Consider the following 25,267-nt stretch of genomic DNA (forward strand, 5'->3'; position numbering starts at 1 on the left):
GAAGAGAAGAAGGGAAAAGAGGGGAGATCAATCATAGCTACATTTGTTTGGAAACTACGACCAACCTCCCCGTTCCTTCCTAATCCGTGTATGCGCGAGGCCCTAGTTTTATGCCCATGTTTTTGAAGGCGGTAAGTCATCTGCCGCAGATATGAGATCAATCAATCCTCAAAACAGAAGGCGGTGTAAACAAACAGTCACCTCTGATCTGGTGCCTGAGGTGTCAAATGCCCCGCCAATTACCAATCCCCAGAATTGCCTCGGTGACGGGAATCTTTTTTTAAAGCCCAAGATCGCTGAAGTATCTATTCTATTTGATCATTTTCACTGGCAAAATGACAGAATCAATTTATTCAAACTATCCCCCAGATCTGTCCCCAGCTCAGCAAAAATTTCTGGTCACATATGTGAAAGACTGGGCCATTCAAAATGGACTTGCTGTCCGACCCTCTCCGGCAATCATTCCTGCAGGGACAGATTCAAATGGAGTATTGGCTACCAATGCGCCAGTGACCTTGTTCCCAAGTCCATTTCCTAGAACGTGTTTCCAGGAAGCAATTGCTCTGCAGAAGGTCTACAACGAACTCTATGCCAATATTACATGCAATGAAGAATGGCTAGGGAAGATCGTGGAAGGGTAAGCATAGATCTGCTCTGGTACACTTCATTGCTAACAAACGGCCATTTGCAGTCTCATTGAAGTTGATGACTTTGTCGCAAATCTGTGGAAAGTTCATCTGGACGTTCAAAAGGAGGGATATGTCCAGAACCTGTCTTTAGGCCTCTTCCGGTCCGATTATATGGCCCACGTCCAGTCGACAGGTGCCCCATCTCTAAAGCAAGTTGAGTTCAATACGATCTCGTCATCATTTGGAGGTCTTTCAGCTCTTGTACGAAAGATGCACACCGAGCTTCTTTCCTCGCCAGGCTCACCAATCAACTATCCGCCCCATCCTCTACTGCAATCTGAGACTCCACCAGAGAATCCTGCAGTCGAGACCCTCTCCGCTGGTCTAGCAGCAGCTCACAAGGCTTATGGAGTGTCCAAGTCCACCCCGGCTCTCCCTCTTTGTGTTCTATTTGTAGTCCAGGAGACAGAACGAAACGTCTTCGATCAACATGCGCTCTCGACGCAGCTCAAGACAGTCCACAACATTCCAGTCTTCCGCGTAGCCAGCGTGGATATCTTGGATCAAACATCTATTCCCAGCTCAAACCCCTCGCGGCCATTGCTCTACCAGCCCCCTCACTCTCCCGCGTCAACCTTCGAGGTGACAACCGTTTATCTTCGAGCTTACTATGCACCAGACGAGTACAAGTCTAGCCGTGACTGGGAGGCCCGAACTCACCTGGAGCGTTCGGCAGCGATCAAATGTCCTACAGTGCTCAACCAGCTGTCTGGCTGCAAGAAAGTCCAGCAGGTCCTAGCAGAGCCGACAGGACCGGACCATCTCTCAAGTTTCTTGAATGGTACTGAGGCTGCAGTTGTCAAAAGAATCCGGGACACATTTGCTCCGCAATATGACCTGTCCATTGGCAGTCGAGGCCGCGATCTAGCCCTCAACCCTGAGACAGCCCTGAACCATGTGCTGAAACCACAACGTGAAGGAGGTGGCAATAACATCTACAAATCCGATATCCCCGACTTTTTGCGGTCCATGCCAGAATCCGATTGGAGAGGCTGGGTCCTTATGGAACTTATCAATCCTGTAGCTAATGCTCAGAATGTCGCCTTGCGAAATGACGGCGAGGTCCTTCGAGGTAATGTCATCTCGGAGCTCGGTGTCTATGGCACTATCCTCTGGGAGAATACTGGGAAGATCTTGCACAATGAGCAAGGTGGATATCTCTTGAGAACCAAAGGAAAGGAGGTGAATGAAGGCGGCGTAGCCGCAGGATTTTCTAGCTTGGACAGTGCTCTCTTGTTCTAAATAGTACATTTGACTCCATACAATATTGAATATCCTCAATACATTCATATTAGACGAATCAATTTTGTGTACAACAAGAAAAGAACTTCGATACACATAGCCACTCTTCTTATGCACTTGAAATTTGCATGGCTACACATACGATCCTGAAGGATACAGAACAGGATCATTATATTAGCACCTTATACGGAGTAACACGAGGACATGAAACCACCCAAAAACGAGAGGATACGAAATGGAAGTTGGATGCATGCAGGAAGCTCATTTTTAGGGTAAATAAGCGATCTCTCTTTCTATCTGAAACCAGCAGTTCATCAAGAGGCAAAAAAACTCGGTTCTAGAGCAAGAATATGTCACCCAAGATCTGATCAATCAAAATCAGGTCTATCATAACGGCGGATAGACATGTATCCCGCCGCAGGTCATCCCATTGCCAGCAATTCTCCCTTAAACTGTGTTCCACCCCACCAGTCACCCTGCGATTGGAGACTGCTCCTGTCCTGCGACGAGTCTCGGCGTCCATGACGGCTTGGCGAAACTCGGGGGGAGAGGGCGTTCCACGCTCCAATAATAGTTGATCTGTCTGAATGTTGTGAACGGTCCCAATATTACTGCGATAGGCATCGATGGGAACCGTTGATTATTGTTTGTGTCGTTCGAAGGTGACTGTCCTCGGATGCACCTAACGCCTCTCGTCTTGTAGTGTGTTTGGGTCATCTCAAGATTGTCCAGTTGGTGGGGTCTCTGAAAAGCTTCGAGGGGCAGTGGACATTGAACTCATAACGAGAAAAATCGAAAAGAATGTAGGAATTATGGCTCAGGGTGTTGAATTGTTGACGTTTCGGTCTTGATCTATCAGCTAGGATTATAAAAGAAAGGTCAGTCAAACTCTTTGGGAACATCATTGGGCACTTGTCGAACAAGCCGTGATCAAGAGGCGGACGATAATTTGGGATGAACGAGAAAAGATCGAACCTGACGACACCAGTCACAGATTGAACCGCGCGACCGAGACGCGAAACAATGGGTCAGGAGGCGAGACAGTGTCTTACCCTCTTCTCTAGATTCTAAAACTTGGAAACAGGCGCGAGATCCCATTTAGTCACCCTGGATCAGATTGTTCCATTTGAGCTAGCTATGATAAAAACGCTTTAAATGCAGTTTGACGTCTAACGCAATGGGTAAATTATCACCTCAACGACACAAGATCTTTCCTTTTACGGAGTCTTCCATTTATTGGTGGCGCATTGGACGGTTTATCCCTGTTACGCCGGAAACTCGCTCTTAGAGTCTCGACAGGTGCTTTGCCCGACAGGCTTCGAGGCCAGACGGTCCATCATAGATCTCTTTCTCCACCAGCCGAGTGTTTATCTGGGTCAATCATGTCAGTTGGGTCGTGGATGAAATGTACGGGCTATGTGCAAACATACATGTTGTTTCCCGAGCTCGTCAATACTCTTCGCCCCCAGAAGTCGCATGCATGTCTTCGTTTCGTCAGTTAAAACTAAAGGAAAGGACGTCAGCATGCTAATTTCAGAAATATCCAAGGCCATATATCCATACTTTGCAATGTTCGTTTCACTCCGTCCACGCCGCCAGCTCCCAAGCCCCAGAGCGCAGCTCTTCCTATTCCGACGCCTCTTGCGCCCAAGCAAAGAGCTTTGACCACATCCGTTCCACGCTTGATACCACCATCGATCCAGACCTCGATCTTGTCGAAGACCTCGGGGCAATATTTGCGGATTTCAAGCAGGGTATGAACAGCAGGAGGAGCTGTGTCTAGGGACCGACCACCGTGGTTTGAAAGAATGATTCCTTTGACTTGGGGTGTATATTGCGAAGCAATGTACGCGTCTTCGTGGGTTTGAATACCCTTGAGAACAACTGGAAGATCGGTGTGTTTTGCCAGCCAAGTCAAAGTCTCCATCCATGTAATAGAAGGGTCCATCCCCTTGAATACCGGATCTGCATTTGTATTGGTGGATGGGTTCTTGCCCTCGTCCTTCAGATAGGCAGTCTCCTCTGAACCCGGTTGGTTTATGACAGTTAGGACATTTCCGCCGCGTTCATCGTCCTCTCTTTTCCCAGTCACAGCAGAATCAACCGTCAAGGCAATAAATTTGATTGCACTCAGTTTATTGATTCGAGCCAGCATCCGTTCGCTCTTGGTTCGATCACCATGCACATACAGCTGCCAGCCAAATGACTGGTTTGGAGCAGCGCCCGCAACAATCTGCTCCGGTGTCATCGACGCCATGTTCGAGATGATCTGTAAAGCACCGAAGCTACGACATGCCTCGGCAATTCCAGCTTCGCCAGCGGGGTGCCCCAGTCGGGCCATAGCTGCCGGGCAAACATAGATGGGGATAGACACGGGATTATCCAACAATTTGGTATCTAAATTGCATTCCGTGCAGTCAACGAAGACCTTTGGTCTTAATTGGATGGAGCGGAAGACCTCTGTGTTGGTATGCTTGCTGATCTTGTCGTCGGAAGCTGAGTAATAATATGCCCATGCCTTCTTGCTCACTTTACTGGCGGCGAGGGCTTCAATCTCGTCCAAATTGAGCAATTCCTCGATTGGTCTCTCTTCCATACTGGCTGAAGTATCCTGTCAGCTGGGAGCATAACTGGGATTGCAGGTCAAAGTGCGAAAAGCAGGGGAAAGACGTGCCGGATCCTTTTGCCGTTTCCGGACTAGTGCTTATTGGCGCCCACGCAGAATCCACCGACGACGTGGAATTAACGGCGCATCGGAACACTGGGACACTGGAGCACTGGAGCACTGGAGCACTGGGACACTGGGACACTCCGATCGATCTGCAATATGCTCCGCATCGGAATACACACTGTGGACTTGTGGGCTGATGGGTCTTGGTGCACGGCATATCATGCAACGAAGTACTCCGTACTCCGTACGCACCACAACGAACGGGCCACTCCATCGCGACACCCGAATATTGGGGCTCCTTTGAACAAGGCTCATTCCTCCCAATGAGAGTGGTTCCACTGCAAGGGAAAGACGCCCACTCTGATGCGCTGTTCAGGGGTTTCTGGCATAAAAACAGGTCCACGGGTCTACCCGCTTCGGGGCTGTGCATCTTTAAATTGAATATCCCGAGGCTGACAATTATACGACTTCGCTAGAATCGATGAAGCTAGTGTCAATCCCTGGCCCAATCGCCATCGAGGCGATTCGCGAGGGGAGAACTCCCGTGAATGTACCAAGACCAATCGAAACCGCCAACTTGGCCAAGAACTAAATTTAAACATGCGGACGTGTCCGTGGACTCCACCCTGACGTGTGGTCTAGATCCCGATGAAACGCCCCTGTCGGACGCCAACGTTTCAGTTCCCCTGCTTTTTTTCCTTTTTCCAGTTTCGTTGTGTGTTCTGATTCCTTTTTCATATACTCTACTTTCGCTTCGTTTCTTTTTCGTTCGTTTGGTTGTCACCCTTGTTCAAACCGGTCCAGTCCCGGCTTTCATTCACCTTCGTTTGCTTCCCCCCTTCGTTTCTATCAAACTATCCTTTTGTTCTATTCACCATGACCGACGGCTCAGGCGCCCCTCCAGCCGATGCCCCGGCACCCGCAGCCGCAGTAGACAGCGCTCCTGCGCCAGTGCCCACTGAGGTACGGTCACACGCCGGCCATCATGATGCGCCACCGGTCCATGAGAAGGAGCAAACCTCCTCTGTTGGACGCATAACGCCTCGGCCGACCTTCTTGGAGCATCTAGCTAGCTCGCGAGAGTCGCAATTCCAGCTTAATCGACGAGATTCAAGCGAATTGGATCGCTACTTCGTAAGTACATACTGTTACAGGATGTGTCTGCAGGAGATGAAAAGCAGCACAGGAACATGGTCTTCAATAAATGGATAGAGCTGACTTGTCAATCTAGCATGGACCCCGCAACATGGACAAACACTCCAAGTGGCCCATCATGATGCGAATGCACGGTAGCGTCATGCCCAAAATGATTATGCCAATCTTGACCGTCGCCATTTGGTCGACGGCTGTTACTGTCTTTTCGAATAAAGTTCACAATCGTGAGTATCCTCCAATTGCTGTATCCCGGAATTTGTGGGAAGCGAAATTGACTCGAACAAGTTGGTATCAACAACATCCTACTCACCGTGCTGGGTTTCGTGGTGGGTTTGGCTCTGTCATTCCGTAGCTCAACTGCATATGAGAGGTATGATTCCCCTGCTTTGGTGTATAGATTTACAAACTAATCCGTCTCGGGTATAGATGGGCAGACGGACGGAAATACTGGGCTCAGCTCATTCAGACGTCGCGCAATCTATCACGCACAATCTGGATTAACACCGGCGAACGACCAGGCGAAGCAGGAAAAGACGATCTCCTAAGAAAACTGTACGAAATCCCTCGGGAACTTCTTCTCGCCATTTTTGAAGCTAACACCTGGGTAGCTCTGCGATGAATCTCATCCTGGCCTTCGCAGTCTCCCTCAAACACAAGCTCCGTTTCGAGCCCGATATCGCATACGAAGATCTGGCTTGCGTGGCTGGACACCTCGACACTTTCGCTCGTGATGCTCACGACCGTGATGTTGTCAACCCCCCTTCCAAGACTGTTTGGAAGTCCGCAGGAGAGTACCTTGGCGTATCGTTCGCCGAGTCAAACCCTCGCAAGTATGTCAAGCGATCCAAGAAGCCTCTCGGACATCTGCCCCTTGAAATCCTCAACCACTTGTCTGCGTATATCGACTCTTGTGTCGCCAATGGTACTCTCGTGTCAACTCTGCACCAGGGACAAGCCAGTGAGTATTCTACCTATTAACCCGAAGAATTCCAATTCTGACCCAACACCAGTCACAATGATGGCCACCCTGAACGAAGTTGTAACCGGCACAGAACGTGTCCTGGATACTCCTTTGCCCACCGCATACAGCATTGCCATTGCCCAGATTTCATGGATCTATATCCTAGTGCTTCCATTCCAGCTCTATGCCGTCCTAGAATGGATCACCATTCCAGCATCGATTGGTAAGTACCGTAACTGAACTACCAAGACCAATCCTAACAACTCTCCAGTTGCCGCCTACATCATCCTCGGCTTGGCCACAATCGGCGCTGAAATCGAGAATCCCTTCGGTCACGATGTCAACGATCTTCCATTGGACACCTACTGCCGCCAAATCGCCAACGAAATCGACATGATGGCTGCCACTCCCCGGCCCGACGTTGACGACTTCATGCAGCGCGCTGACAACCTCGTTCTGTACCCCCTTAGCCAGCTGGGCTACCCCGACTGGCGAGAGCGCAGCGTAGAAGATATCCGCAGCGCGCTTCGCACCAAGCTAGTTATCAACCCGTCAGGTTCGGAGTCGGATACATCTACAATCAGGGAAAACGTTCGACCGAAGACTACTGAATCATCGGTCTGATTTTTTTCTCTAAACCCTCACCAAGAGCAATATATAGGGTAATTCTTGGGGATGGGTGGAATTGGGGTTTTTGTGCATTTGGAAAAGCGACATTAAATTGTTTGAAGTATATTGAACAGCGTGTGAGTTATGGCGTTTCATCTGGGTCATGTCGACTCGAACTCTGAACCGAAAGATAAAGAGACTTGTTACTCTTGCGGTCGCGTACATAATCTGGCATACATACTGCACGTTTCTTTCTTTTCACCTTCGTTATTTGCACATGAACTTGTTCAACCCGTGCCTTCAAACGTAGATGACATATTCGTGGGTCTCATGTCCATCCCACGAAGCGCTCAGCTGGGTCAAGTCCGATCTTAGGCACTCGATTGCCGAGCGTGCATGACGAGATCTTGCCAATTCTGCAGGGACTATGATCAAGCGAATTGCCGCGTGAGTATCCTGCCGCCACGCAGCTATACCCGCGCCATGCCTACTAGCTCCACGCAGTATGCACAACACCCGCGCGATGCGACTTGGCTATTTCGCACGGATCGTAACCGCAGCTCAAGGTCCAATCATTTGACACCCAGGTGTACAGACCAGCCATGGTCCAAGTAATTTCCCGTACTCAACGAGAGTAGTCTATACAGCCCACTGACTTAGGGAACGAACAGATCAGCCCCCGAGCCAGCAACCAGCGCGCCGAGGAAATTCCCCTTGGCGCAAACCCTCCACGCGACGTCCGCAGAGCCCGCTGTTCCGCCGCCGATCCACGAGCTGACTGCGCTCACGACGGCCGAGGCGTCTTCCCGCGGGACGCGGATCCATACGATATCGTGTTTGGGGGTTGAGGTTCCGTTCTCGATCTTGAGAATGTCGATTGGAATGGCTGTGCCTGTTAGGCCGAGGAATTGTGATAATGCGGAGGAGAGATAGGTTCGTGCAGAGAGGGGGTCGAGCGGTTGTGGTGCACTTCCTGGTTGGTAGACACTGGGATTTGAGGATTAGCTTCGGGTTCAAACGTAAAGCTCCTGGGAACAAAGGTGGATAGCTTACAGCTTGAGCTTGAGGTAGGTCCAGGGTGGATTGCGCGATGTGAAATGGATGGTCTTTGGTTTTGTCTCGGGCGCTTTGCGCTTGGCCGACTCCAGTGAAGGGTCTACCTTGTCGATTTCCATATCATGCTGTATAGGGTCTACCATTATGGCTGGTTTCGTTGAATGTTTGAATTGTCGGAGATTGACGTTCGGCCGCAGCTCCGCCAGAAAAAAAGTGATTGGAGTTTGCGTCACGGGATCAGCAAACAACCATCGAGTGCGAAAATATGAGCCAGCGAAATAGGTCTCAAGAGGCCTCGAATCTGGAAATTCAAGCTAGGAATTTCGTGTCTTAATGGCGGCCTGTAATATTTGTGTCGCGCGTTGCAAGTATGCTTCTTCGCCGGCGTCTCCGATCTCCAGATCGGCGACACACAATGTTTTCTCTCGTGATTTTGCGCCACGAATGACTTCCACGCTTGATTTTGGAACTTTGAAGATCTGATGAATGATCAGATCAGTCTTTTATCTTTGTATGTCTCGTAAGACAGGAAACAATAGAGCATCTTGGGAGAAGCGAGCTCCAAACTCCAAACCCACCTCTGCGAACACATGCGACACTGCAATGTTAGCTGCCCCATCTCGGGGAACAGCAGCCACTGAAACCTCAATTCTATCGGTGCCCACTGCTACGATACCGGTGCGGCGAGCAGAGGCGTTTGGCTTCACATAACAGGGGATGTGGAGGTTGAATGCCTTGCGCGGACACTTGGTCTTAGTTGCGACGAGGCGGAGGAAAGAATATGTGGACATCCTAAGCTGCGATCAAAACTATACTACGCCGGACAGAATTCGAGATGTGTAAATGAGGATATTTGAGTAATGTTGATTGGAGTAAACTAAGAAGAAACCGAATACCGTGCGCCGATGTGATAAAGCAAAGATGGCCATAGTTCAGCCCTAAAATCGGCCAACCCCCTCATCCGTTCACCACCAAACCGAACCCCCATACGGAGTAAAGATACACCACCCACCGTGTTCATCTCATAGATCATAGCTCGCATCTCATGTCGTAGTTAAACATACTCGGCTTGACGCCCATTTCCGTTGGCCTTCACATTCTTCTCTGAAGCCGCATCAATTGTCACTGGGGGAGCTTCGGCATAATCTTGAGCGACACGGTACAACTCAGGGCATACAGCATTCTTGCGCATAAAGACATATCTCTTAATCCACCACGGCAGAACCTGAGTAAGCTGGTATTTGGCGTGTGTTCGAGTCGGGACACCAAACACATAGTCAAGTTCCTCAAGCGAGCGCTGCATGGTTTCTGGCATGAAGAGGAAAATCAAAGCAAGAGCAACAAGATTCAAGCCTGCATAAAACCCAAAGGCACCTTGTGGAGTGAATGCGCGCAGCATCCACGGGAATGTCAGCGAGAGAACCGAAGCCCAAAAGTTATTGGTTGCGACTGCCCAGGCCATTCCAACTTCACGGTGAGACAGCGGGAACACCTCGGCAGAATAGGTAAAGGGTACGGGTCCTTCTCCGGGAGAATAGAATGCGTCGAAGAGGTAAATGAAGAAGGCAATCAACCCAATATGTGCGTTGCTGCTTGTGGGGATCCAGAAACAGAATCCAGCTGCGAGGAGTGTCCAACACATTTGTGGGAAAGTGAAAAGTAACAGACCTCGTCGACCAAATGTATCGATTGTCCACACGGCGGGCCAAGCAAACACAAAATTGATAAGACCGAATCCGAAGGATGCAAGGAGGGCTTCGATGTTCGAGGCACCGGCCAGTTGGAAGATCGTGGAGGAATAGAATGAGATGATGTTGACTGCGAAGCGGGTATCAGGTTAGCTTTTATGTCTTGCGATTCGCAAAACCGATACTTACTTCCACACATCTGCTGAGCGATCATCACAATTCCAGAGGCTTGAACAGCACGGCGCAAACGAGGCACCGTGAACAATTCGATAAAACGAACGAACATGTTCTCGTTCTTGGAAAAACCCGACTTGACGATCAACTGCTTCTCCATTTCCAGCTGGGCATGGATCCGATACAGATCCCTGGCAGCCTGCAAAGGGCTATTCCGTAGTCTGAGAAGAGATTCATAAGCTTTCTTGTGGTCTTTCTTGGTCATCAGCCATCGTGGCGACTCTGGACAAAACCAGATTCCAACCAGCAAGGGCACAGCAGGAATAAAGGCAGAGCCCAGCTGCAGTCTCCAAGCAATATCACCAGTATTGGCCACGGCGAGATTCGCGCAGGTTCCGAGAAAAATACCGAAGGCCGTCCATAGCTGCCATGACATTACCAGGCCACCACGAATATTGGTAGGCGCATTTTCTATTGAAATTGGCGTTAGTGAGCTATTCATGATGATTCTAGACGTTTAAGTCAGGGCCACCTACCAGCCGAGTACACAGGAACAGTCACTTCCTTCAGACCCATACCAAGTCCGAGAAGAACACGACAAGCAATGAGCTGACCCCAATGCTGAGTGAGACCAGAACCCAAGGGAGCTAGGAGACTAAAGATTGCAGCGAGGAAGATTGTTCCACGACGGCCGAGAATATGGTTTAGGGGATCCGAGAGCCAAGCAACACTGTAGAGCGAGACATGTGTCAGAATGATGCTGGGTTATAGAGCAATGACCCCACTCACAATAGACAGATTGTAATGTATGGGCTAGCGTTGATAAAACCAACAATCCACTGGTTACGCTTGCAAGTCTCCGGGTCAGGGCATTGGGGGGAGTTGTTCGGGATGCCGAATTGGACATCAAAGGTCAAGTTAGCGCCGTTCGAACCTATAACAGAAAGCGTCAGTCAAGTATAAAACATGAAACTCTCATCAAATCAAGCACTGACCAGTCTGGTCCCAGCCCTGAATAGCCGCCGAAATCGAATTCAAGATAATGGTGTAGTACAACGCAAATGGATGCTTCCAACGCCGTGTGTGCTCTTCATTGAGAACGCGGCGGTCACCATCGTCAAGCTCCGAGATCTCTGTAATCTTGGAGGGAGATTGAGCTACCAGAGCGCCCTTCTGCAAGAGCGGCAACATATCTTCAAGGCCATACTCGGTGGCATAAGCAGCTACATTCGCCATCAGCTGGTCGTGGGGGATTCCGGCGAGGGGGTTTTTGATCCTATTGCATATCAGTTTCATTTGGACTCGGATATAGAATTTATTTCGACCAGCATCGATACATGCTGCTTTACTTACTCGCCGGTGACATTCTCGGTCATTCTGTCCAAGGTGTCAGCGCTGGTACTCGGTATAGAATAGTGGTCATCGTTTAGATACGTACCCCCCAACGCCATCATCTCGGACTGCTGTAGCAGACATTCTCAATAATAGACGCTTTTTCTTGAAGGCAAAAGGTGAAACAAGGGTGTGTGGTGAAATGCTACTGCAAAAGTTGATGAAATGGAGTCAAGGAAGGTAGGTTGATGGATGAGAAAGTGAAGGAGAAAAGTTTACAAATGATGAATAGCAAGGACAAACTAATCAAATACAAGCAGCCAGCTTACAGAATCAGAATCCTATGGCCGCCGAGTGCTGAGCAAAGAATTACCTTGGATTATGTATGCAATGGTAGCCGGGCCACTTCTCTTACCTACGCCATCCACCCTTAGATAAGATCAATCGAGTAGAATTGTCAGACAACCAAAAGCCTCGATCACTTCAGTATCAGCCAGTCATCGTTTCAATGTCTCTGTAAAAGGGGAACAGATATAACATTATACCATCCTCGCTAGTTCCCCCTTTGTTTGGCTATCAGCGGTCACACATACTATGATGCGCGTCATGGTCCTTTGGATCCATTTGGGCTGTCCTCGATGTTCTCAGTCGACAAGTACTCTCTGCTTAGCCAGCGACAACCTCGAGAACGGAGCTTTCGGGTGCGAGTCTCGCTGGTGGCTTTGAGTCGAGGTGTTTCAGTACGTGCAGTCAGCAAAGCAACACAAAAGACGTCTAGAAGATGACTCAAGTTCCGAGAAGGTTGCACTGCTTCAAGTTGATACACAAGTATTGGCCAAACGGCGATTCCCCGCGATTTTTAAGGTCATCTGAATTGTTGAGCGCGTGGCTTCTGAGCTTAAAGGGTATGCTGCTGTAATTTTAAACGTCCATTTAGCAAGGATTTGCGCTTCACAGCGTGTGATTGGCCAGAAACAAGCTGCAAGCATCGCAGTCTCAGTATACCCTGTCCAACAACTGGCGAATCACCATGCACGTTTAATTGCAGTTGGATATCTGAACGGTTACAGGACCTATATACGTCTGGCTTGAATCACTCATTAAAACCATGTGGTGTCGTGCTACCTCATTAGGCCTAAATATTCCATGCACTGTTCCCCGGCAGTCTCTATACTTACTTCTTTTGGTTTATATCAGCCGGTCGAGTATGGTTCTTCAAGCCCTGAACCCTTGTCTGTGCACGAATTTTGCCATGCTCTCTTAGCACGATGGACAGGTTTCAAGCTAAGGCTCATCGGTCTAGACCCTTCGAACTACAGGCTCTGTTCATTTCACGACATGAGTGAAATCTTCAGGATCCTAGGAAGCCGATCCCGACTTAAACTCAATCTAGATTAATCAACCCGATCTGTATGAAGTTGGTTCGATCATGACGAATATAGCGAATATATGGATCATCTTCAGTGAACGAACTTCAGCTTGTTTCTGTCAATAAATGTGCGGCTTAACCCATACTACTTCCAACTCCATTCACGCAATTCACATTATGAACGGTGTCTGTGATGTGGGTCAGGTCGAGGATGGTCGATCTTGGCAGGGATGTCGCCCGGAGGAACTTGTTGATCGTTCTCGGGCTAAGATCGCAAATCCGACACTAATGGATTTGGGAGGGTACTTGAATGATCTCCGAGAAAGATGATGAGGTATTTGGCCCTGCGACAAGATACATTCCTCAGTAGTTAAGGGACGTACGCGATGCACAGGACAGGACTAGCCAGGCCAAAGCCCTGTGGAGATGCAACTTCTGGCCTCCTAAACACCAAACCCAGTAGAGGCATAAGCACCATTTGGACACAATTTGGGTATAATTTACGGATACTCCGGGGAAAGCCACCAATACTATGCAAGGCGTACAACTATTGATTTGGAGTCCTTGGCCAAATACTCCGTACTGCACGCCCAGTTGTTCGGGGATTTGACGGACAAATGGCGGGCTGCGATGACCGCGTCCCTTGGGGTTTGGGATCTTTTGCATGTGCCCGTAGCTTGTCACGTGGATGCGCATGTGGAAGGTCCAAGTGGTGGGAACCCCAAATGGCCTACGGAGGACTCCGTAGGTCATCCTTGCGAGATGAGAATCATTTCTCCGGAATGACGCCCAGGGCTAGTCATTTAGGTGATTTGGGGGGTCACTACAACGTTGGGTGTCTACGGAGGATATAGGTGGCAATATAAATTACTCGCTAAACCTCGGCTGATGGCGCATTCCCAATTCTCCGCTGTTACATTGCGAGGTCCAAGCATTGCAATTTCACTGTAATTTGATGGTATTTTGTGCCTGCGCCGAACCAGGGGTCGGCCTATCATAGTCCACCACACGGAGGACTTCATCTTTCACAAGCTTTAGATCCCCAATGTCCAGACACAGTGCGGGCCTAAGAGGGGGACTTTGCGGCTCTCGATCTGCCTATTGCCGTTCATCATCCCCCCGCTTTCGCACTAATTCTCGGTCTTGTTGCCATTTTCGAGATGGCGGCCAATGCGCGGTGGCTCTGATTGCATCTAGGGCTCAGCTATGGAAGCACCCCTACACAGACGAAGTGGCGCTGGAAGTCTGTTCTTCTCGAATCGCAACTCTGATCCTGTCGGTACTCTTTGATCAACTTATGATATTGCCCCGGAAATATGGATCCCATTTCTTGGCCTGTCATTCGTGTATATTATGTATGTTGTACATTATTGTATGTGTCCCCAGCTTTCTTAGCGGGTTGGACTCCATACACCTGATTTTTCTTTTCCATGATTTTGCGCAATATGCCCGCGTGAGTGGGCTATCTTGACTCTATTCATTTCTTGGTCTTCTACTCTCCCGCTCTCTACCTATTGCCTGAGTCATGGTTGGGACACTTAGTTAGACACATTCTTACCCTGGCACTCTCTTGATGCCCCGAATATTCTGTTTTACCTGATTTCCCTGCCCGGGTACTCACCAACCCGGATAACATCATGAAGCTCCCTCCAGCAGAAATCTTGGCTACATGGCCAGAAGCGAACTACATCGACCCTCCCACGCGCGGACACAGCGTCCTCATCGTTAATATTATTTGTCTCTCGTTGACGTTCCTGGTAGTCTTCATGCGTCTATACACCCGGTTCCGGATCACATGCAGCATCGGCATCGACGACCTGTTCATTGTCCTCGGTCTGGTCGCCGCCGTCGCAATGGCTGTTATCACTTCAGTCGCCACGGAAGACTGGGGCATGAATCGCCATATCTGGGATATCGAAATGTCGCGACTCGCCACTGTCCAGAAACTGAATCTCTCTTTCCAAATCATGTTCTCGGTATCATCTTCCTTCACCAAACTATCCCTGCTGTGGTTCTGCCGACGACTCATAGTGAAGGGTAACTTCACGCTGTATAACTGGACATACATTTCAGCCATGATATTCGTTGGTGGTTCTAGTATACTGTTCATTCTGATCAGCGTCTTCCAGTGCACGTGAGTAGACCAGCTTCTGTCACAGTGATCATGCCTTTGCTAATCTCCCCTTCAGACCCATCAGTGCCTACTGGCAACTCAGCCCTCCCAAGCCATATCGCTGTATGAATGAGGGCGCTATCACCTTCTCTGCCAGCGTAATCAACATCTTCACCGATTTTATAGTCACGGCCCTACCAATGCCATTGATCTGGAGACTGAAACTCCCCACTCGCCAACGCCTCGCCGTCATTTCCATCTTCGCCCTCGGTGTCATCGTCAACGTCGCCGGCTCCGTCCGAACCGTCTACGTGTGGAAGAGTATGGTAATTGGCTATGACCCGACCTGGCTTGGGTGGCCAGTGCTGATCGCTGCCATGGTAGAAATCAGTCTGGGACTGGTAAGAGATCAACAGTGACACCATTTGAGGCCTTCAATACTCACACAGAGATACAGATCTGCGCTTCAGCACCTGCCCTCCGTCCCCTCATTGCTGCTTTCCTTCCCCGCCTCCTCAATTCAACCCGCAACCTCAGCTCCTCCTACAACCAACGAAACCAATCACACAAGCTCTGGTCCTCGACCGGTCGCTCTCGGACATCCCGTTTTGCTGCCGACGACGTGCGCCAACCCGGCTATGACAGCGATCGATTTGAGATCATGCGCACCGTGGAAATGGAGAGCTGGTCCGAATCACGAGCCGCTAACCAAGGCAAGTTGGGTCACGACTACGATATCACATCTGAGGGCCATAATCGTACCCTCAGTCCTGTGGAAACCATTGAAATGAAGAATGATGTAATGCACACTTCTGCTGCTAGTGTGAGCTCCTCTGTCTCTTCTGGTCCAAGTGATAGCCAGTCCCCTTTCGATAATCGCCAGTCGCGTTGACCGCACTCTTTTGGTATACTATTCTGTTTTTTGTTCCATTATACATTCGTTGTCATCTTCGGCGTTTCTTTTTATTGCATCTCATTTTGGTTGGCACCGAAAGAAGCATTTTACACGTTGATAGACCTTGTACATTAAATCTTGGAGATATCATGATTAAAATGAGCCTATGAACAATTTTGTTTTCGATGACCTTGATTCAATATCCATTGGATTCAAGTGCATTCGCCTCCTTTGCCGCAACATCAAAGTTTTTGCTTTCCATGCACGCATCTTCGCCTACTATGGCCATTCGGCTTGGAATGACCTTGGGGAAAAGATTTATGCAATTCAACCAGGACTTGTGAAAGGATACGATTATCACATCAGGCCAATATGAGAATCTCCGGAGCTATACCTGGTGTGCCACTAATTTAGTGTTTCATGTGAAGGATATCCCAGAGGGGGAAGGAACGAAGGACAGGCCTGGTTTCACTAACGAGAAGCCTACTATAAATCCTGGACTTGGAATATATCTCATTAAAGTCATGACCCTTCCATCAAATACGGGTTCCATAACTCAGTTGGTTAGAGTGTGGTGCTAATAACGCCAAAGTCGAGGGTTCGACCCCCTCTGGAACCATGTTTCTTTTTTTGCTTTTGGATATCCAATTTGAACATGACCTTTTTATTCTCGTCTCTATTTTATCTAAGGTTACTCTTTTTGCTATATTTGGCTTTTTGGAATTTGAATTGGTTTAGATAAAACGCCAAATCCATCAAGAGGGCTACATGTAGTTGACTACAACTTAAAACTTGATATGCACATGGATGCACTGCTACTGAATCTTATGTAGACACGTACATTAAAGTTCGTACATACATGCATAATCGGGTAGATCGTCCAGGGGCGGTGTTGTAACGTCAGAATCCAGATCCTTATCCTAATGTATGATGAGAAGCCTATGTTAAAGCCCGAGACTTAAGCTGAATTGCAGTCGACAGGTACCTCCAGTGAACATTACATGAGATACACTCATTCGGCATCATCGTCTATCCCTCTCAATATCTGATAGTCGTATCATACGCACAGCAAAAATATAAAAACTTACTCAGCCTTAATTATGAGAGGCAGGCAAAAAGATCTGGACTCGCGGGGAATCGAACCCCGGACCACTCCCATGCTAAGGGAGTATTATACCACTAAACCACAAGCCCAGTTGATTGGTTGGATGTGGGGAATAGTGCTAGAATAACGGGAACTACAGTCTACGAAGTAAATTACTCCACATTATGGATGAGGTCATGGATGTTTAGGTTAATCACTCTGTCATCATCGAGACCTGTATGTATCGAACTTAAGATTAAGGAAAGATACATAAACTTAAGAGATCCCTCGGTGTCGATTGTATCCCTCGTATTTCTCTGGAGATATGAAAGTTTAGACGTGGATAGCTTGGGGTATATCTAAAAATATATAATGCGGCTCTCGTGGGCTGAAGTCCGAGGAGCGATACATGAAGGATTCAGTTACCAAGCAAAAAGTGACAGATTATAAATTGCGGTGAGAGAATCCAGACCCCGCATTCTGATCCCAGCATATGAAGTACATAATGGAAACTAGGGCTCGCATACTCCGTACTTTTTCTCCAGACGCCCTCTCCGACTTCGTAGATAAGAATAGATGCCAAGACCGAGATTAGCTTATCGGAGATGACCATGATCGACGGCAGGGGCACAGGCACATCGAACACCCAACAACAGCTCTTTTTTTGGTGCGCGTGACTCCATGCTGATTGAGATCAATGCAAGAATAGCCGCTCAGATGGAATCTGTTACCATATCGATTCGACCAAGAATCCACCGGCGTACACCTTCTCGATTCGTCCAGATACTCCATCGGTCACTCGGCGTTTCGCTGTTGAGGCGAGCTCGTGATTGGTCAATGGCGCCGAGACAAAAGCAATCGACGCGGGGAGAAGCTCTTGAGCTACAGGATAAGGCCGATAACATACTCCGAGTAGACCTGGTATAAAGTCACCCCGCGCCTGTTCGTGTTCTCTTCTGTTTTATTTCGTAAACCTACTGCTCTCTACCCCCCTGACTACATTGATCACCCAGGGTCTTTGCTTTTCTTACATTGGATAGCTCCCTCAATTGCTATCCTCTCTCCGCACTATTCCCTCTACCTCCCAGTACATCAAAATCACAATGTCTTCGGTTTTCCGTGCTAGCACGCGGCTGCGCTCCGCAGCTCGCCTTCCGGCAGCTCGTGCTCTCTCTACCACTGCCGGTCTTCGTGCAGCTGAGAAGTCTTACTTCCCCAATGAGCCCAGCGCCCCCTCCATATCCGGCCCCTTCCCCGGACCCAAGAACCAGGCTGCCGCCGCCGAGCTCGACGAGGTCTTCGATGTTCGCAGCTTGAACATGCTGACTGACTACTACCAGTCCGTCGGAAACTAGTATGGAGGATCCCAACCCGTCATTAAAGCTTGACTAACGCCACTATAGCATCGCTGATCTCGATGGAAACAAGCTCCTTGATGTGTAAGTCACCAACAACAATTCAATTGGAACGTTATGATCTGACCGTATCAGGTATGCTCAAATTGCTTCCATTCCTGTTGGATACAATAACCCCCACCTCCAAAAGGTTGCCGCCTCACCCGAGATGGCCTCTGCCTTGATCAACCGTCCCGCCCTGGGCAACTTCCCCTCCTCCGAGTGGGCTCACATCCTCAAGACTGGACTCCTCCGCGCTTCCCCCAAGGGTCTGAACCAGGTATTCACCGCCATGGCCGGCTCTGATGCCAACGAGACCGCCTACAAGGCCGCTTTCATGTACTACCGTCAGCTGCAGCGTGGTGGTCCCGATGTCGAGTTCACCGAGGAGGAGTTGCTTTCCACCATGAACAACCAGGGCCCTGGATCTCCCCAGCTGTCCATTCTCTCCTTCAAGTCTGCCTTCCACGGCCGTCTCTTTGGATCTCTGTCCACCACCCGCAGCAAGGCCATTCACAAGCTGGATATCCCTGCCTTCGATTGGCCCCAGGCCACTTTCCCCAAGCTCAAGTACCCGCTTGAGGACAACGTCCAGGAGAACGCCGCCGAGGAGCAGCGCTGCCTGGCTGAGGTTGAGCGCCTCATCAAGGAGTTCCACAACCCCGTTGCTGCTGTCATGGTCGAGCCCATCCAGTCCGAGGGTGGTGACAACCACGCCTCGCCCGCCTTCTTCCAGGGTCTCCGTGACATCACCACGCGCAACAAGGTCCTCTTCATCGTCGACGAGGTGCAGACTGGTGTCGGTGCTACTGGTAAGTTCTGGGCCCACGACCACTGGAACCTCTCCTCTCCTCCCGACATGGTCACCTTCTCCAAGAAGGCCCAGGCCGCCGGTTACTACTATGGCAACCCTGCTCTGCGCCCCAACAAGCCCTACCGCCAGTTCAACACCTGGATGGGTGACCCAGCTCGCGCTCTGATCTTCCGCGGCATCATCGACGAGATCGAGCGTCTCAACCTCGTTGAGAACACTGCCACCACTGGTGATTACCTCTACGGTGGTCTTGCTCGCCTCGCTGAGAAGTACCCCGAGCACTTCCAGAACCTCCGTGGCAAGAACCAGGGTACCTTCATCGCCTGGGACACCCCCAAGCGTGACCAGCTCGTCGCCAAGGCCAAGTCATTCGGTGTCAACATCGGTGGCAGTGGCGTCGCTGCTGTCCGTCTGCGCCCCATGCTGGTCTTCCAGAAGCACCACGGTATGTTTCACTTTCCCTTCCCTCCGCGAGAAACCATTTACTGATATATCTTTCCCTTACAGCCGATATCCTCCTCGAGAAGATCGAGCAGATCATCCAGGCCCTCTAAACAAGAGTCGGTTGTATCATTTCTGGAATATGGCCGTTGAAAAAAGGCCGGGCGTTTTTAAATTGGTTCATGAGCGTTTTTTTGTTTTCTATATTTAGATTGGGCAGTTTCTCACCTTTGCTGCTGGGACTTTATGTCACCACAAAAAGGACATCCTTGGATGTATATTCTCAGACATTTCGCTAGTCAATTGAAATAATGACTCCAAAATGAACCATTCGCACCGCTGTAGAGATAACTGCACTGCAAATGACTTCGTATTTTTCTATATTCCCCCGATAGAGGAATCCGAACTGTAAACTCCTGAGAACCAAGCAATATCTGCTGTGTTATGCTCTTTTAATCCAACAAATAACATGAAAACTGGGCAATGCTTCCCAACCGAACTCCGAACGACCAGCAAAATTGTCGAAACCACCCTCCATCCGCATATCTCGATCGATTCAATAGTATATGCGCCGTAGGGGTATCCACGACCAAGATTGTATGGGCAAGGGTGGGTTCATGTAGCGCTAAAGACTCAAGGGTAGCTGCTCTATGCATCTTCTTCGCCAGTGCTTCCGTCTCGACTAGAACCAGAAAGTGTTAGTACCGGAGAGAAAGAATATAGCCTCGGAAACGGTCGATGGAGTATTTCAGGTAGCACGTACGGGACATATTTAATGCCGGAGTCCTCTAGACTGTTGATGATGTATTCCGGGAGCTGTGAACGAAGCACGAGTTAGCCATCATGTGCCGAACAAGGGCTGGGAGAGTGTAATCTCCTCAAGAAGCAGATATGGACTTACCGTCCCTGTGACCTTGGTCGCATATGTCCCCGGCACGTAGTTATCCAGTCGCTGCCACCGAGCGACCCAGCTTGCAGCAGGGTCCCGGACAGCGATAAGTCCCTCGAAGACTTGCGATGTGCACTCCTGAATAGCATCGTTATTTCCACGGAGCTGCAGGGTGCTTTCGCAGTTCGGGCAGCCTTCACGCATGAATTTCTAGAGCAGTCGGCGTCAGAGCAAGTCGCAGCACGGAGGGGGATGGAACAGCTCTTACATTGTGAATCTGGACAACAGAGCAGACCATGCAGGCGCGCAGGGTGCGCTGCTGGTTTGGAGGGGCGTAGAAAGACATGTTGTAATTTGGGGATACGAGAGAGATAGAAAGCTATGAATGAGAAAGTGAGCCGTCAAGTCTGGGTGCCAAGGCCCGTTACGATCGGGGAAAAAGAACATGGGAGAACCAGGAACGAGACTCCCTTCTTTTTTTTCCCTTCCCTTCTCACCACGCTTTTGTCTTTTCTCTTCTCTCTTACTATCTGAGTGGATTCGGAGGGTTTTGGATCTATTCGGATTTTTCATCTTGCTCTTCCACTTCGTATAGTTACCTCCTCCGCGTCCTTCGCACGGATCGTCCTCTCGTACCCCTCGCATTTTCTCTCCGCCCACATAATGGCTACCGACCAAGAGGCAGCCACTGCGCTCAAGTTGCAGGGCAACAAGGCCTTTGCTCAGCACGACTGGCCTGTCGCGGTCGACTTTTATAACCAGGCTATTGCCAAATATGACAAGGACCCGTCCTTCTTCTGCAACCGGGCCCAGGTGCGTTTCCGACGATCATAGCGGCACGCTCTCAAGAGTCGCGTGCACACTGGCTTCAATTAGCATAGCTAACAATTTTCGTTCGTTTGATCTTATAGGCTCAAATTAAACTCGAGGCTTTTGGATTTGCTATTTCGGACGCCACCAAGGCAATCGAATTGGATCCCAACTATGTGAAGGTTAGTCGGTATTCTTTGCCGGCAGGAGCGACAACTTGCGCCTGCGGAGGCAGACATTGTGAGGATGAGGTATTCTAAACTCTGGTTTACCACAGGCATACTGGAGACGCGCGCTCGCCAATACCGCCATTCTAAGCTACAAGGAGGCCTTGAAGGATTTCAGGGCTGTGGTCCGACGTGAACCGGGCAACCAGAATGCCAAATTGAAGACCGCCGAGTGCGAGAAACTCGTTCGCCGTATAGAGTTCGAGCGCGCCATTGAGGTCTCGGACCCACCTTCTGCCTTTGCGGATTTAGATATCGATGCTATCAACGTCGAAGACAACTATGATGGTGTGCGCCTTGGCCAGGAGATGACGCAGGAGTTCATTGATGATATGATCCAACGCTTTAAGGATGGAAAGAATATCCACCGCAAGTATGTCTTCCAGATCATCAAGGCTGTGAAAGAGCTTGTTTACAACGAGCCTACAATGGTGGAAATTGGCGTGGAAGCGGGCAAGAAATTGACAGTTTGCGGTGATACACACGGTATGTATCGCCTATCTTCGATGGGACGGGTAGTTGCTGATTGAACAGGCCAATACTTCGATTTGCTTGAGATCTTCCGACGAAACGGTGCTCCCTCTGATACTCACGCTTACCTCTTCAACGGTGATTTCGTTGACCGTGGCTCCTGGTCTTGTGAGATCGCACTTTTGCTTTATGCCTACAAGTGGTTGCGCCCCAACGGTCTGTTCCTGAACCGTGGAAACCACGAGACGGATGATATGAATAAGGTCTACGGGTTCGAGGGTGAATGTAAGGCCAAGTATAACGAGCGGGTCTTCAAGGTGTTCTCCGAGTCCTTCTCTGCCCTGCCCTTGGCCACTTTGATTGGTGACAAGTACCTTGTCCTCCACGGTGGTCTCTTCTCCGACGACAAGATCAAGTTGGACGATATCCGCAAGCTTAACCGCCACAATCAAAGACAGCCCGGCCAAGCAGGTCTGATGATGGAGATGCTTTGGACCGATCCACAGACCGAGGAGGGCCGTGGCCCTAGCAAGCGTGGTGTCGGCCTCCAATTCGGTCCCGATGTGACCAAGCGCTTCTGTGAAAACAACGGCCTGGAGGCTATCATTCGTTCTCACGAGGTGCGGATGGGCGGTTACGAGGTCGAACACGACGGCCGTTGTATTACCGTCTTCTCCGCTCCCAGGTACTGCGACTCGACCGAGAACAAGGGTGCCTATATCAACATCGGACCTGAACTTAAACTTGCATACGAAGTCTTCGAGGCAGTGCCTCACCCTGATATCAAACCAATGGTAAGCCTCGAAACATCTATAATAACCTCGTTCTACCAGCTAACTATCCCAGGCTTACGCCAACAACTCCATTCTTTCGGGAATGTAATGGCATATATGATTTTCAAGCGAGGCGTTGCCAAGAGATCTAGAGTTCTAAATGTATTTATGTGCACGAATGATGTATTCCCCGTAGCTCTGACGTCGCCACCTGTATACTTCACACCGCTTTTGCCCCGCGCTTCCCCCTCGATTCTGCCACTTGGACATCTTTTTGTCCTCGGCCCAAATATACTCTTTGCAGATCAAGAAGCAGCCATGGAATTTGATCCTAAGACCCGTAAGTGTTATTGCTTCGCTATGCAATACGCCAAACTAATCCGAACAGCCCAATATTCCACATCCGATAAGACGAGCTTCGCCTCGATCTCGGCCAACGAGCGCTGGCCCGTTATCATCGTGAGCATACGCCGGACAATGGATAGCTCGGGGATCAATTGCTGATTGTTCTTGACGGCTGTAGACTGGCGCCATTGATGACCTTCACCGCAGTGTTTTAGGTGTCAGCGACGACGAGAAGGCCACTGAAGGCAAGGGCATCATTGCCAACCTCGCCAAGTTGAAATATGAGCTTCAGCACAACCGCCAACTTACGTCAGTCATTTCAGAACATACACTAGAACTATAAGGACTGCTTTGCTGACATATAATTTGCTGCTAGTCCCATAGACAATGACGGACACCCAGACATCGCCTCGTATAACAAGGAGCTGGAGGAGCGCGGAAACCCCCACTGGCACGATGTGGCTTGGCTTTACTCAGAGTGTTATCTTTGTATGTCAAATGGCCTATTCCAACCAGAACCAAAATCGAAAATGTACGACAATACTGACGGATACCTATCACAGACCGCCGCATGGAAGCTCTTTTTGCGCTATCCAAGCACTGGAAGGGCTATGATGTGTTTGCCCGCCAAAAGATGGATACATTCAAGTCATCCCGTCCCGCCGTCCTAGAGCTCGCTGCGCGATACCGTGAATTAGCTCTGGAAGCAGAGTCAGGAAAAGGAAGAGATAGCAAGTCCCCAGAGGAAATTGAGCAGGCCGAGAAGCTTCTCTTCTCAGAGATGTGCGAGATCTGTCTGTGGGGTAATGCCACCGATCTGTCACTTTTGACATCCCTCACCTACGAGGATATTCAAAAGCTCCAAGGCTCTGAGGCACGCAAAGCGTCCCAAAAGAACATCATCGTCAACGACCTTGACGCCGCGTTCGAGGCTATGCAGAAGGCGCGCAAGGAGAAGAAGGATGGCGAGCGCCGTGTGGACATTGTTTTAGACAATTCCGGATTCGAGCTATTCGTCGACCTAATCCTCGGTGGATACTTGCTGTCCACCGGACTTGCGACTAGTGTCGTACTCCACCCCAAGCGTCTGCCCTGGTTTGTGTCAGATGTCACACCAAAGGACTTCTCCGATCTTCTTAACAGCATGATCGACCCTCAGACATTCTACACAGCAGCCGATGATTCGGGAAAGACTTTCCCTCCTCTTTCCGAGCAAGAGATTTCCAATGTGAAATTCCTCTTCGAACAGTGGAGCCAGTTCCACCAGGACGGTAAGTTGATCCTGCGCCCGCATGCGTTCTGGACTACCCAGGGCGGCTACTGGCGCATGCCACACGATGCCCCGGAACTGTTTGAAGACCTGAAGGAGAGCGAGCTTGTCTTGTTCAAGGGCGACTTGAACTATCGGAAGTTGGTCAACGATGTAAGTCATTCTTTTGTTTTTCGTTCTGTAGTTACGAATCCTTTTTTTACTAACGATATCTAGGGGGAATGGGATCCCACCACCCCTTTCACAGAAGCCATCGGCCCGCTAGGCCCCAAATCTGGTATCCGTGTTCTAGCCTTCCGCACTTGCAAGGCTGATACCGTTGTCGGTCTCCCCGCCGGCGAGGACGAGAAGCTTCGCGCACTGCCTGGAGGTGGCGGCTCCGAGTCCCGAAAGTGGGCCTGGAGTGGAAAGTGGGCTGTCGTGTCGCTTTCTGACGGCAAGGCGTGAGAGTACATTAGGCATTGCGCATGGATACGCTAGACTTCTAAATCTTGCACATTAGATGAACACGCCTACATGGAGATGGATGATCTAGGGGAAGAAAGAGAGATTAATACGCAATCTAGATTATGAATCAATTTGTCATATAATGTAATAATCATACGTCCGCACTAATTTCCTTCAAATGACTAGAGAAGTAAAGAAGCTTGCCATAAGGGACACCACAGTTCTAGCCATCGGCTTGGATGTCCCACCAGCTGCATTGTTCATACTATAACCATCTGGAATTTGCACTCTCCCGGTGTTATCTCGCCCATGTTTATCATATTTCGCAGTACACCCTTTGGGAAGGCC

The 25,267-nt window shown here is 49.7% G+C and overlaps 10 protein-coding genes across 10 annotated transcripts; 5 read left to right on the forward strand and 5 right to left on the reverse strand.

The window, feature by feature from the left end:
• Positions 1-335: 335 nt before the first annotated feature.
• Positions 336-1,931, forward strand: N7457_001657 (glutathione synthase; the record flags this gene model as incomplete). The annotated part of the gene is made up of 2 exons (XM_057172703.1): positions 336-637; positions 692-1,931. The coding sequence occupies 2 exons, from the start codon at positions 336-338 to the stop codon at positions 1,929-1,931; spliced, it is 1,542 nt and encodes a 513-aa protein (XP_057036606.1).
• Positions 1,932-3,215: 1,284 nt separating this feature from the next.
• Positions 3,216-4,527, reverse strand: N7457_001658 (Aldolase-type TIM barrel; the record flags this gene model as incomplete). The annotated part of the gene is made up of 3 exons (XM_057172704.1): positions 3,216-3,302; positions 3,362-3,435; positions 3,495-4,527. 3 exons carry the CDS (start codon positions 4,525-4,527, stop codon positions 3,216-3,218), a joined length of 1,194 nt encoding a protein of 397 aa, XP_057036607.1.
• Positions 4,528-5,478: 951 nt separating this feature from the next.
• N7457_001659 (bestrophin family protein) lies at positions 5,479-7,342 on the forward strand (the record flags this gene model as incomplete). The annotated part of the gene is made up of 7 exons (XM_057172705.1): positions 5,479-5,736; positions 5,834-5,981; positions 6,043-6,127; positions 6,184-6,309; positions 6,366-6,715; positions 6,768-6,941; positions 6,990-7,342. The coding sequence occupies 7 exons, from the start codon at positions 5,479-5,481 to the stop codon at positions 7,340-7,342; spliced, it is 1,494 nt and encodes a 497-aa protein (XP_057036608.1).
• Positions 7,343-7,983: 641 nt separating this feature from the next.
• N7457_001660 (uncharacterized protein) lies at positions 7,984-8,526 on the reverse strand (the record flags this gene model as incomplete). Its single annotated transcript, XM_057172706.1, has 2 exons — positions 7,984-8,314; positions 8,381-8,526. The coding sequence occupies 2 exons, from the start codon at positions 8,524-8,526 to the stop codon at positions 7,984-7,986; spliced, it is 477 nt and encodes a 158-aa protein (XP_057036609.1).
• A 171-nt stretch (positions 8,527-8,697) lies between these two features.
• On the reverse strand, positions 8,698-9,174 carry N7457_001661 (DUF167 domain-containing protein; the record flags this gene model as incomplete). Its single annotated transcript, XM_057172707.1, has 2 exons — positions 8,698-8,862; positions 8,962-9,174. The coding sequence occupies 2 exons, from the start codon at positions 9,172-9,174 to the stop codon at positions 8,698-8,700; spliced, it is 378 nt and encodes a 125-aa protein (XP_057036610.1).
• Positions 9,175-9,437: 263 nt separating this feature from the next.
• On the reverse strand, positions 9,438-11,721 carry N7457_001662 (sugar porter family MFS transporter; the record flags this gene model as incomplete). The annotated part of the gene is made up of 7 exons (XM_057172708.1): positions 9,438-10,201; positions 10,261-10,716; positions 10,782-10,975; positions 11,035-11,179; positions 11,241-11,521; positions 11,599-11,622; positions 11,684-11,721. The coding sequence occupies 7 exons, from the start codon at positions 11,719-11,721 to the stop codon at positions 9,438-9,440; spliced, it is 1,902 nt and encodes a 633-aa protein (XP_057036611.1).
• A 2,862-nt stretch (positions 11,722-14,583) lies between these two features.
• On the forward strand, positions 14,584-15,951 carry N7457_001663 (uncharacterized protein; the record flags this gene model as incomplete). Its single annotated transcript, XM_057172709.1, has 3 exons — positions 14,584-15,080; positions 15,136-15,460; positions 15,517-15,951. 3 exons carry the CDS (start codon positions 14,584-14,586, stop codon positions 15,949-15,951), a joined length of 1,257 nt encoding a protein of 418 aa, XP_057036612.1.
• A 2,190-nt stretch (positions 15,952-18,141) lies between these two features.
• gatA (4-aminobutyrate transaminase gatA) lies at positions 18,142-19,800 on the forward strand (the record flags this gene model as incomplete). The annotated part of the gene is made up of 4 exons (XM_057172710.1): positions 18,142-18,392; positions 18,442-18,477; positions 18,529-19,691; positions 19,754-19,800. 4 exons carry the CDS (start codon positions 18,142-18,144, stop codon positions 19,798-19,800), a joined length of 1,497 nt encoding a protein of 498 aa, XP_057036613.1.
• Positions 19,801-20,335: 535 nt separating this feature from the next.
• Positions 20,336-20,922, reverse strand: spt4 (transcription elongation factor SPT4; the record flags this gene model as incomplete). The annotated part of the gene is made up of 4 exons (XM_057172711.1): positions 20,336-20,369; positions 20,451-20,503; positions 20,589-20,786; positions 20,845-20,922. The coding sequence occupies 4 exons, from the start codon at positions 20,920-20,922 to the stop codon at positions 20,336-20,338; spliced, it is 363 nt and encodes a 120-aa protein (XP_057036614.1).
• Positions 20,923-21,239: 317 nt separating this feature from the next.
• Positions 21,240-24,919, forward strand: ppt1 (protein serine/threonine phosphatase PPT1; the record flags this gene model as incomplete). The annotated part of the gene is made up of 8 exons (XM_057172712.1): positions 21,240-21,389; positions 21,488-21,568; positions 21,664-22,099; positions 22,148-23,197; positions 23,418-23,511; positions 23,579-23,691; positions 23,766-24,625; positions 24,689-24,919. The coding sequence occupies 8 exons, from the start codon at positions 21,240-21,242 to the stop codon at positions 24,917-24,919; spliced, it is 3,015 nt and encodes a 1,004-aa protein (XP_057036615.1).
• Positions 24,920-25,267: the final 348 nt, after the last annotated feature.

Source organism: Penicillium paradoxum (genome assembly GCF_028828445.1).
Source record: "Penicillium paradoxum strain IBT 22861 chromosome Unknown utg000002l_segment0_segment0, whole genome shotgun sequence".
In the NCBI taxonomy this organism is placed as follows: Eukaryota; Fungi; Ascomycota; class Eurotiomycetes; order Eurotiales; family Aspergillaceae; genus Penicillium; species Penicillium paradoxum.